At 35.9% G+C, this 12,257-nt stretch overlaps 1 protein-coding gene across 2 annotated transcripts; it reads right to left on the bottom strand.

The window, feature by feature from the left end:
* uap1 (UDP-N-acetylglucosamine pyrophosphorylase 1) lies at positions 1 to 11,881 on the bottom strand. 2 transcript variants are annotated; one of them, XM_082137400.1, is made up of 11 exons: positions 11,723 to 11,881; positions 10,837 to 11,129; positions 9,552 to 9,756; positions 7,256 to 7,431; positions 6,790 to 6,962; positions 3,747 to 3,940; positions 3,135 to 3,275; positions 1,853 to 2,041; positions 1,513 to 1,554; positions 884 to 950; positions 1 to 742 (listed from the first exon to the last, which is right to left on the bottom strand). In XM_082137400.1, exons 2-11 carry the CDS (start codon positions 11,111 to 11,113, stop codon positions 650 to 652), a joined length of 1,557 nt encoding a protein of 518 aa, XP_081993526.1. In that variant the 5' UTR covers positions 11,114 to 11,129; positions 11,723 to 11,881; the 3' UTR covers positions 1 to 649. The 2 variants fall into 2 exon arrangements, with proteins under 2 accessions (XP_081993526.1, XP_081993527.1); XM_082137401.1 differs by lacking the exon at positions 1,513 to 1,554.
* Positions 11,882 to 12,257: the final 376 nt, after the last annotated feature.

The following is a 12,257-nucleotide window of genomic DNA, read 5'->3' as shown; positions in this document are numbered from 1 at the left end:
TCTTTCAACATGATAAATTATTTTATACATGGATATGCACAAATTAATGCAGACAAAGGCTAATCGGGAAGTGAGAGAAGAGAAGTGCTAAAGACTGCAAGTGAGATAGAGTGTAAAATAGAGAGAAGGAGTTGGTGTCTCAGTGAGTGCGCACTTTCTAAAGCAGAAAGAGACTCCAACCAATCAGAACATCTCCCATAAACCCTGTGCTGGAAAGTCTGATGCAATGTCACATTCTCACTCACTTTTTCTGGTCGAGAGACATACCTGTTAAAAACAGACATTAACTTTGTTTTGTGTAGGTTTTACATGCATCTATATTTTGTAAAATAATCTTAGCGTTGTCCAATCATGCAACCTGCAGTACAGTATATACCATTGTGTATCATTTGATGTATAAATTAAACAGATAAATTCATGTACCAATTCAAGAAAAAAAGCACTGCACATTGCTATAAAAATAAGTCTTCGCAAAATAAATAGTTTGATCATAAAATGGTTTGATTGTGATTAGCATTCTGCCCCCGTTCCTTCAATTTATTGTACAATAATTTCACAGTTTCCTCCACCCTGGCAGGAAGTGAGATAAAGATGATAAAGAGATCAAGAGTCTTCATTTTGGTTTTAAGTGCAGCAGCCGGCTGTTTGTTCACAGGCCGTTCTTCACGAGTTCATGGACGCCTTTCTCATCAATAACCAGAGTGGACTGGAAAGCTTGCCCGTTCACGAGATGCTCCAATCCCTTTGGAATCAAGAGAGACTATTAATTCCTCATTTTTTTTAAATAGAAACTTACAAGTAGAGTATATGGCTTAGAAGGTGTTTTTTTTTGCACCAAAACCATATATATCAGGTAAAGTTACTCTGGGATTATTACTCTTACCTCTCCACCATAGGACACAAGAGGAGAGATCTCACATTTGATTGGCAGGTCGGTTCCATCCTTCAGGCTGTGATAGGCAGAGCACCAAAATGGGTTATAGATTTTTATTTTTATTAATTACTATGCCAGATCAAGCATTAATCGTGTCATATATGATATAAAATGATTTTAGAAAAATCAAACACTTCATATCAATTAAAAATAAAAAAATGAAGAAGATTAGACTTAACCTTCTTAAATAAAAAATAAAAATCCCATTACAAATGATTCACCCATTTAAACGTCCACAATCACTTTATGCAAAAATGCAACCATTTTTAATTCATTTAAATATTCATAATTCAAAATTCAAGAAAACTTGATTATAAGCACCTACACCAGATTATTTGTTATACTGATGAGCAGCCTTGTTCTGTTCAGCATGCCTGATGCCCATTTCCCAGCATGCATATTATTCTGCCTGTTAGTAGCTGCTTTTCGGGTCAGAGCCAGTTAAAAGATGCCAACCTTTACTACGGCCGGTCTGGGATTGGACATCTTCTCCCACTGAGCTCTAACAGCTACACGGAATCTACTAAGAGCGAAGCCCCATCACCATGCATTACATATACGACAGTGAGAATAGTTACTTCTGGCTGACTTCAGGAGTGACTGTCCCTGCTGGTCCATGTCTAGAAATGTTACACAGGAAATATAGTGTGGTTACACTATAACTGAAGATAAATGGGAGTTAAACTGAACACAGGTGGGAAGGAAATGTTTGAAACATAAAAGAGTGGACTGGAGACAATCTAGGTTATAGTAAAATATCAAAATAATCCAAACGCCTGCATCCATATGGATAAGAGCTGTGTGAGGATTCTTCAGAAATTCTCATTTTGTGTTCCATGGGGGGGGAAAAATGACACCATAGAGTTTTAAAAAAAACTAAATACTGAGAGCATTTTCATTCCTGAGTGTTTGTCTCACCTGGGTATAGCAGGTATGCGGGTTCCATTCTCATCAACGAAATGCCCTCCTGCATTTAAGATCCAGCGGTGATGCAGGGACATGAGAGCGTGACGGGCTGTAGTGGGGTTGTCCTTCCCATCCTGACTGTCTGCATTCTTCAACGGAGAAAACTCATCTTCTCTTAGAACTTCATATACCATAAAATTTCTGTCATACACACACAAAATAAACCTTTTAATAAGTTATAACTAATTGAACATGCCTGAAGCAATACGTATTATGTCAAATACATTTTTTAAATATTTTTAAAGATAGACAATTTCCAATCATTTATAGCTTTCACGTGACGTCACACCCTTACAGTAATGCCCACCTGGAGGGACTTTCCTCCATAGAGTGGTGCAGGGATGACGTCAAAACCTGGAAGACTAATTCGCCACTGGTTCGCTTGAGATTTTCCTATGGGATTTTATAAAGGGGTTTTTCAGTTTATGAGTAAAAAAAAGCCAGTGGTAAACATAACTTGGTGATACTTTGACATTTTGTTCTACAACAAACCTCACTCACACTCACACTCCAAACTGTCTTATCTATTTACTTATTAGAAACATCCATTTAAAAAAATAAACATAACTGCTTCAAAATTTACATTTTTGGTATGGGTGTGTGTAATTTACGTTGTAGAACAAAACTTCAAAGTATCATTTTAGTTTAAGTTTATCACTAACAGGCTTTTTTTTTTTCTCATAAATTAAAAAACCCCATCATAAAACCTCACAGGAAAATCTCGAGGGTACCAGTGGCAAATTAGACTTCCGGGTTTTGACGTCATCCCTGAATCACTTTCTTTTTTAAAGGTTAGTTAAGAAACATATATAATTTGAAAGTGTTTGATATTTTTATTTTATTTTGACAATTTTAAGCCAGTTCACAAGATATACTTTCAACTTCTTTAGAAGGCCAAAAAGATGCTATAAATAACACTTATTTTGTATATGATTAGCTTTAATTATAGTCTTTAAGAGATTTTGGAGGCTCTCTGGATCTTCATATCTCATAATAGTGTGAGCAGAGCAGAACAGTGGTGTCGTTAAAAAGAGTTGTTTTGACATTTTGATAGCTACTTTTGTGTTTCAAATGGTACAGGAAAAAACTGCAGTCTACAATGTGCAAATTGTATAAAACTTGTAGAATCTATTTGAACTCATTCAGTTCACTGGAACGTGGGTAAATGAGGACCATTCCAGTCAACAGCACACATACTGAAAACAGGAATGAATAAAAAAGTCCTGACACTAACTTGGCAAACTGGAATATGTCGAAGACAAATTTTTCCATTTTGATCCCATTGGGTTTGTCAGGTTTGATTAGCTGCCCTTGTGTGTTCACGTAGGGAATTTTCTTCTGTGCCACATGATGCTGCAACTGTGGCTCGTGAGTCCTAAAAGAAAGATAGAGAGGTGTAAAGACAGAGGGATGGACGGGCAGACAGTAACAGACATGTGAAGCATGTTCTTTCAGTTAAAATTTCATAAAAATTACAATAAGAGAACACGTCTGGCAAAGTCATTTGTGTTTAAAATACCAGACATTCAAAAACTGCAGATGTTCCTCTCCTGACTTTACCTCATTCTCTGTGCACATTAAAGTCAGATCCATCCTGTCCAGTATTTACAAGATGGCAAAGCTCATTGGAAATAGCTAATAGAAATAGCTGTATTGTTTAATATGTTACAGAGATCATTGCCTAGCGACAAAATATCATCAAATGATGGGAAAAAAAGCTGAGATTCACAGATGAATTAAAAAAAAATTGGCCAAATTTTTTCAATTAAAATTAAAATAAATTAAATTACAGTGACATTAATAGCGGACTCATAATTCATGAGGTACTCTCTGAGGATTGACTAACCTCACAATCTCTTTGAGGAATGTGAGGGTGAAGAAGTGATTCGCTATGTTGCCAGCATTGAACATAAGTCGACCATCGGTGCTTCGCTTCTGTGCCGTTGCCAAGGTAATCTCGCTGTACTCCACTACTTGATAAAGCCCATCCACCTTACAGACCACGCCCACCGCCTCTGTTGGATTGGTCTTCTCCACAACCTGCCAATCAGAAGTAGATGCATGCGTGACTTCAGCACAACACTGAGGCATTTCAAAATGTCAATGTATTCAATACTTTCCTGTACATGCAATACATGCAACATTAGTTTGCCTTCAAAATCACTTAGGCCATTTTTTTTTTTTTTTCATCTAGCACTCACTTAAAGTGAATCTTTAGAAACACTAACACTTTAATAACACTAACAATTGAATTACTGTTGAATGCAATATAAATGCACATCCAGTTTTATAATGTTTTGGTGCTTACATTTTTTGTTTTAAAATTATAGAACTAAAATAAATAGTGCACAATTTTATTATCAGCCATTTATCGGCAATAACATGAATATCTAAAGAACCTACACTAATGTTCAAAAGTTTGGTGTCAGTAAGATTTTCCTTTTTAAAATACTTTCATTCATCCAGGATGTAATAAATTGAACAAAGGTGGCAGTAGAGAATTTTACATTGTAACAAAAAAAAAAAATATATATATTTAAAATAAATGCTGCTCTTTTGAACTTTCTATAAATCTAAGAATTCTGAACTAAAGTATGATGTTTTTACAAAAACATTAAACGGCTCAACTTATTTTTAAATGTGATAATAAATAGAAATGTTACTTGGAGACCAAATCTGCATATGAGAATGATTTCTGAAGAATTATCATTATCGGCAGTAACACAAATGTTTAAATAATATATTAATATAATAATATATGAACATTTAAATGAATTTCAATTGAAAAGACACATTTATCAACACTGAAATGTCAAGAACTAAACTAGCTGCAGTGTTTGAACAGCCCACACACTCCTGTGTGCTGTGTTTGCCTGAGGTCTGTGTTAAATTACAGCAGAGGCAAAAGCAGAAAACCCTTTCCATTCATCCGAGTAACAAATTACAAACTTCTCAGTTGATGAAGGGTTAGCATTGAGGAGAGGCTTCGAGCTAAAGCCACTTTAAGTGCATGCTTCAGAAATTATGAGGGGTGGGTGGGTCCAGATTTTCTTACCATCGTCCCCCTGTCACGCAGGAACAGTTTAATTACTAGCAGCTTCAGAAAGCTCAGTATTCAAAACCAGCTGTTGAGTATTTATGTCTGAACCAAATATCACATGCAAATACTTTCATGAATCACATTTCGTACACCAATGATTCAGTTTGAGGCGGAATCAAAGGCAGCTTAAAGCATTTTGTTCACACCGTGAAATACAAAACCGATTCTTCACTTTCAAATAACAACCAATACAAACATCCAAATTCAGAGAGAACAGAGAAAAATAATCAAAATCAGAGCAGAATAAATACAGCAAGAATACGATAAAGGAATATTTGTTCAGACGTAACAAAACAAGCACTTCCAGAATTCTATGGTTATTACATCACTAACTGGTCACACAAGTAAAACATGGTGAGTTTCATTCTTGTGTTAATGCATACTCTTCAGGAACACACCTACGGTCAAGTGTCAATCATTTCATATGTATTGGATATCTGAGTTGAATGATAGTTACAAACATGTTTATTTCCTGATCATTTAAATGTGAAGTGTAAAAAAAAAAAATAATTAACACTAAACATGTATGATAAAAATCAGCTTAGCAATTTGGTGTTCATTGCATCATAATAACCACTACAATACGTCAAAGACTGTGAGGTTACACTGAGAATAATGGCTAAATTAATTGGTATCCTGCATCACCAGGCTGGTTATATAAGAGTTTTAAAGGCAATTAAGCTCCTGACTGGAGACCATTTAAAATGTCCAGAATAACCACTGTTCCCTGTAAAAGTATTTTCCCCTTCTTGCTGTTGTGTACGCAGACTGCAAAAGCACATGTGAGCGTGTTACCTGAAACTACATTCTAAGGAACCACACTTCATTGCTATAGGATGTGCGGCTAAGCCCAGGGTCCCGTCAAAACATTCCTAACGTATAAACATCATTAAACAAATAGGTTAACAATTAGATGAGAATAGTTTGGTACTTAAAATGTCTCTAAAAAAGAAATTGAGAATATATCAGTATTGAATAAAATTCTTATTTCGTCTTTCAAAACCATACTAAACCATGCAAATTCATTCCAATGTGTAAAACAATTAAATAAATAAAAACTTACTGTTAAAAGGTTTAGGGCCAGTAAGTTTTTTTTTTTTGTGGATTATTTATTTTATTCAAAATATGGTAAAAACAGTCATTTTACAATTTACAAGTTACAATGACAGTTTTCTATTTTAATATCTAATTTTTATAATGGTAAAGCTGAATTTTCAGCATTATCACTCCAGTCTTCAGTGTCACATGATCCTTCAGAAACGATTCTAATCTGCTGATTTGGTGCTCAAGAAACAGTTGTGTTGCACAGTGATACTTTTTTTTTTTTTTTTTTTTTATTCTTTGATGAACAGAAAGTTTAAAAGAACAGCATTTGTTTGAAATAGATATCTTTTATAATATTATAAATGTTTTTACAGTCACTTTTGATGTCCTTGCTGAATAAAAGTAATAATTTTAATCAATCGTACAGACCCCAAACTATTGAATGGTAGTGTAAATTCCTGTACATCCTGTTTTTTTTTTCTTCTGAGCAGCTGCTCCATCTAGTGGACTAGCAAAATTATGTTTTGTTTTTAAATATGTGGCACTTTTACATTCCATAAAAAAACATTAGAAAGTAATCAGATTAAGGAATAATAGACCACAAATACAGATAAAAAGAGTGCACAAACTTAATGATAATACCCCAAGTACACATTCTTAATATAAATGTATTTGCATGTTTTCTGCATTATGCATAGAAGAGGAAATTCATATAAGGGCAGGGCTAGGTATGTTAAAGACTGACCTTTGCACCACAGTCTGCTCCTTTAAGTGTACAGAAGCCAATGAAAGCAGGGTCGGCCACTTTCACAAGAATGTTGTCTACGCAGTAGACGTGGATGTAGGAGATTCCTCTCGTCTCCATGTCCTTCACAATGTTCTGAGTCCCCAGAGCTCTGTAAAGACCCCCGTTTCCATCTGAATATGTAGATACAGAGAAAACATACAAGTGTTGAATATTAGCTTATATAAGCTAACTGTAAGGCTAGTTAACCTGTAGTTCCTTTGGGAAATTTCTAATAGGTTTTTAGAAAAGTGTTTTGTTTTTTTATTTATGAGCAAAATAAGGTCTGTGGTTAAGATTACTTAAAGAGACTTTGACGTTTTGCTCGACAACATGCTGTCAACTATCTACAGTCAAACAACGTATGTGAATAAAAAAAAAAAGTAGTTGTCAATAAGAGTTGCTAATCTTGCTTTTAAAAACTCACCTGGTGCCATTGCCAGTTTGCCTTTTCCCTCTAGAATAATTTTCCCATTAAAGTCTACAGCGGGAAGCATGCCTTGCTGAAAGAAAAACACATTCTCTTCCTTCAGGCCGAAGTAGTTGTGTCGTTTGAAGAAGTTTTTGGTCATGTCCATTGTTCTGCCACTTGTCATAATGTACCTGATGTATCAAAACATTGACCATGTCATTGCTTAAAGTATGAATGCACTACTGTCCAAAAGTTTGTTTTTGAAAGAAGTCTCTTATGCTCACCAAGGCTGCATTTCTTTGATCAAAAATAAAATAGTACAGTAAAAACTGTAATATTGCAAAATAATTACAAACTATCTTTTCAATTTTAAAATGCCCATATTATGCAAAAACGCTGAATTTACTGTTTATAGACAATGTGCAGTGTTTCCATGAATGTAAGAATGTGATTGACTGTCTGTTGTTAAGCATCTAGCTGTAACATTCGAACACCGCATCATTTCACACTGTGCAAGTTTGGCACCGCAATGCAGGGCAGGGTTAACATGGAAAACCCCAGGTTAAAAGCAGCGGTAACTCCGCTTCTAAGGGAAGTAGGGTACATTTACACGACAATGTCGATGTACTAAAATAGGAACGTTTTTCCATCGCAGTTTTCACATACAGATGAAAACGATCCCTGTTCACATGGATCTGCGGAAACGGCTAAAAACGCTGTATTATGCATGCCACTGCCAGTAGTTGGTGATTGTAAACTTTGCTGTAAAGAAACACTATTGACTGAACACGCAACACACGTGCATGACATCACAGCTTTCACAAATTCGAGTTTTTGTAGTTTAAACGGAGACGTCCAAAATACAAATAAAGATCAGGCCCCCAAACCTCCATTGTTGTGTAAAACGCATAAAAGCTTTATGTTTTTACATAAACAGTGTCGTGTAAACAGCCTCTAAATTACAAGTGTTAAATGTTCATTTAACCAGGGTTAAAAGCGGTGTTTAGTACGACGATAACCTGGCGTTACACGCAGTGTGAAAAGCCCTCATGAAAGGTAACATTCATAAAGCATAATAGGGGCACTTTAATATATTTAAAATGTTATTTATTCATGTGATGGCAAAGCTGAAAATTCAGCAGCCATTACTCCAGTATTCAGTGTCACATGATCCTTCACAAATCATTTTAATATGTTGATTTGCTACTCAAGTAATAAAGTCACAATTGAAAATTATTTTTGTAGAAAGAATGAACAGCATTTATTTGAAATAGACATTTTTTTGTAAAAATGTAGAATTTTTTACATCACCGTACACACCTGCCAAATGTTCTATATATTGTAATTATGATCACAGCTTGTAATAATTGCTTTAAAACGCTCATTGTTTCTGCCTAAAATTAATACATGATGTAAGCTAATTGCATGATTTTTATTTTCTTGAACTGTACATTTCTGAAATGTGGATATTACTAGGACACACTCACCTCTGATAACAGATTACTCTAAATCGTAATGTAGAAACACACATTTTCTGTAAAGCTGCTTTGAAACGATATATATTGTGAAAAGCGCTATACAAATAAATGCGAATTGAATTGAATAGTAAAAAAATTCAAAAAAATTTAGTTCAAACCGGAGATTTAAAAAAAACCCCAAACATTTCAGAGACATAGTTCTTAGTACCCAATTATCTGGGAGAGCATGGTGAGTACTCTGATTGGAAAAACAAATCTATGGACTTGTTTTGTTTTTAAAGTATGATGGGATTAGAATGTTTTTTGTTTGTTTTTTTGGATATGGTACATTTTGGATACTAAAATAATGGTAACACTATGGCGTTCTTTAATGTATGTTGGCATAAGACTATGGTGATCATACAGTGATATAGTATTATAATCTGTCTTTAAATAATGAGTTAAAGTTAGAGCTGATCAATAGGGCATCATGTGTATGTGTTGTGTCAGAGGTCAATTCTGTTGGGTAGAGACTGGCTCTAAAATTATTTTTCTCGTGAAGTCTGGCCTAAGTTCCTCCGGATGACCTGCTGGTCTCATGTCAGCCCAATTTCACACTGACTAAACCATGCACTGACATTCACAGTGAGGAGGTCACTTCATTACGGTAAAAGGAGGGAAACTTCCTCAAGATCAAAACAAGCCTACTAATCCAAGTAATTAGATTCAACAATGGTTAACTCAAATTCCTTTCCAGTGAGATTGAAAATGACAGATTTTTTTATTATTCACTGCTTTTACTGTAAGTGCACTGTAACTGAATGAGCTTTAATCGTGTTTAATGATCATCTTACCATGGAATGCAGCACTTCCTTGAGTGCTGTTTTTCAGCGAGCTGTTCCAGTTTTTGGATGCGTTCTGCCTGGATCTGAAAGAGGGTTTTGTGGGAGGGGAGGCCAACGTCATACATGCCTTTTGGATATGATACACCCAACCGTGTCCCTTGACCTCCAGCCAACAGAAGAACCGCCACTTTGTTCTCTGATATACAGCGCAGGCCTGCGTGGAATGAAGGGAGGTTCGGTCACTTTAGCAAATAGGTGTTAATATTGTCATACTATTCAGGGTATAAACAAAAATAAGTCATTGTTGCCATTACATGAGTCCTTAATGTAAAATATAAGGCATTAATTACTTTTACAAAAATAAAATATCCAAACTAAGCAGAGAATAGGGATGGGGTTGTATAAAATAACTGGCTTCTTAAGCAACAGTTTGCTTTTCAATAATTGCAGATCACAGGGGCGATTATCCCAGACTTTTATGAGGCCCACTTTATCTTACATAAATGACTTTTATGCTTGATGTTACTTTACCCACACACAGCCTTGGACATGATCAAATTTAACTTTCATGTAAATTATTAAAAACAAAATGATTGAATTAAATGAAAAAAATAAAATAAAAATGAATGGGACACAGAAGACAGAAGGAACAAAGAAGGTTTTGGGTTCCATACAATGTGGTTGGATTAAAGATGATGTGATTCTGAATGAGCTCAACATGACTTCAGCAAAGAAATCACGTCAGATCTAACCAGAACCAGATGTTTTCAACCCCTTTTAGAGCATCCTCCCAAAAATGGAGTACAGGGACAAAACAATGTTTATTCAAATCTGAAACTTATTGTTCCCGATTGGCTTGACACTGGAGAGAAATCGTCTATCTCTCAGGGGTCATGATTTCTTAGGGGTCTAATTTGGCATTGAAGATATTGCATCATTCGTTGTGTTTTGTTGTGCAATATTTCTAAGCAACATTTGTTTCTGCTCAACAAAGACTAACACAAATTACAATGACATACGTGTTATACTAAATTAAACATAACCTGCTTCGATTTTGTAAATGGCCTCCTGTATAAAAGGTATTTGGTCTCCCAGCCTGACCAAGTTGGTCTGTTTTACTCAGGTTTGGGGCATTTGTCACCTGGCCAGGCTGGAAAACCAACTAGTTGACCTGCTAAACCCCAGTTTGGCCAGGTTGAGAGAGCAGTTAAACCAATGTAAACCAGCAAAGGACCTCAGGGACCTTAAATGTTTGAGATGAAGTCCTGTGAAACATTACAATATCTGAACTCACCCTCTTCTTCCCATTCTTTAAGATTTTCACGATCACGTGTTACACTCCCCAAATGTTCCCGGGGCACCGGTTCCATCCTGGTGTCCACTTTCTCCTGGGAGCTCTGCCCAGATGTCTTCATGGCAGTTTTAAAGAAGCTATTGATCTCCATGAAGTTCATGCTCTCCAGATCGACACTAATCTCAGCTTGATCCTCAGGGTTCAGCTGATCCCAAAACTGGAGGACATGAGACTGCCCGGCTTCAGCGAGTCTCTCAGCCAGTTTGCTGATGTCCATGGTCTCTCCGATAGATCTGGACGAGTCAGTGGTGGAACAGAGGCAGAAGAAAAGTGACACTGATTATATAAGGATCTCTAGAACTCCTGGCAGATCCACCCATTTTATCACAGCCATAAATTGATAACCACTCTGTGTACGTGCTCATTCAAATAAACTCAAGGTAGTCCAAGTCTAAGGTCAGGTGTGATACCTTCACTCAAAGATCAACATAATTTTTAATGGGCAGGGACACAACATAGACCAAGTTTGATAGATAATCAAGTTTGATTAAAGATTGACACAATACCCTATTCCTGATTTAAGAACACACCTGCTCCAAAAATTCCTATTCCAATTTTTTTCTTAAGGTATCAACATTTGTCATAGCCATTATAAAAAGAAACACATAGTATTCATATGTAATAGCCTGTAAGAATTACCCATATCTGGCCCATTTGTGCCCTCAAATACAAATCGATAGACTGGTAAAGTAGTGTTTGATAAAGAGTTGCGAGGAATGCCACTGTCGCGTGGACCGCCCCCTTGACAACAGTCAAGCTCTCTGCAGAGCCAGGCCTCGCGAAATGTTTTATGACGGTAAATTTAACAACATCATAATATTCTTACCTTTGGAGCAGCTGCTGATCATTCAATAGTTTCCTCTCACTTCTGTAGTAGGACTAAAGACACGGATACATCTCCTTAGAGCTCCGCCTTCCTTAACTACCCTGGTGAGATCCTCCTCCGATATCCGTCAGACTGACGTGGCAGGACACACACCGTGACGGAACCACCAAATAGTCAAATGAAACGCGCTACTTATTACTGCCTCTATGCAGCCCTTGAATAGACAGGCGAGTTGTCATTCATATCATCGTAGCCAATAGTGAGGCAGAGATCAGGTCAAGGGCGGGGCTTACAACGCTGATTTCTTTTCTTTTTTTTTTACAGGCTTTATTCATTTAATCGATTCATATATTTGCCCAAAGTCCCAAATGTAATAATGAATTAACCTAAATTTTTTATTAGATTTGTCATTTTGAAGGCACATTGTGGAGAGACAAATTTAACAATAATACATGAATTATTTATTGAATTGATTAATTTTAATATCATACAAATTTACTACTTTAATTCATATAATTGGGGGATTTTTTTTTTT

Source organism: Leuciscus leuciscus, assembly GCF_965113295.1.
Source record: "Leuciscus leuciscus genome assembly, chromosome: 14".
Lineage (NCBI taxonomy): Eukaryota > Metazoa > Chordata > Actinopteri > Cypriniformes > Leuciscidae > Leuciscus > Leuciscus leuciscus.
Note: the sequence above shows the minus strand (reverse complement) of the source record. Positions and strands in the feature narration are given on the sequence as shown.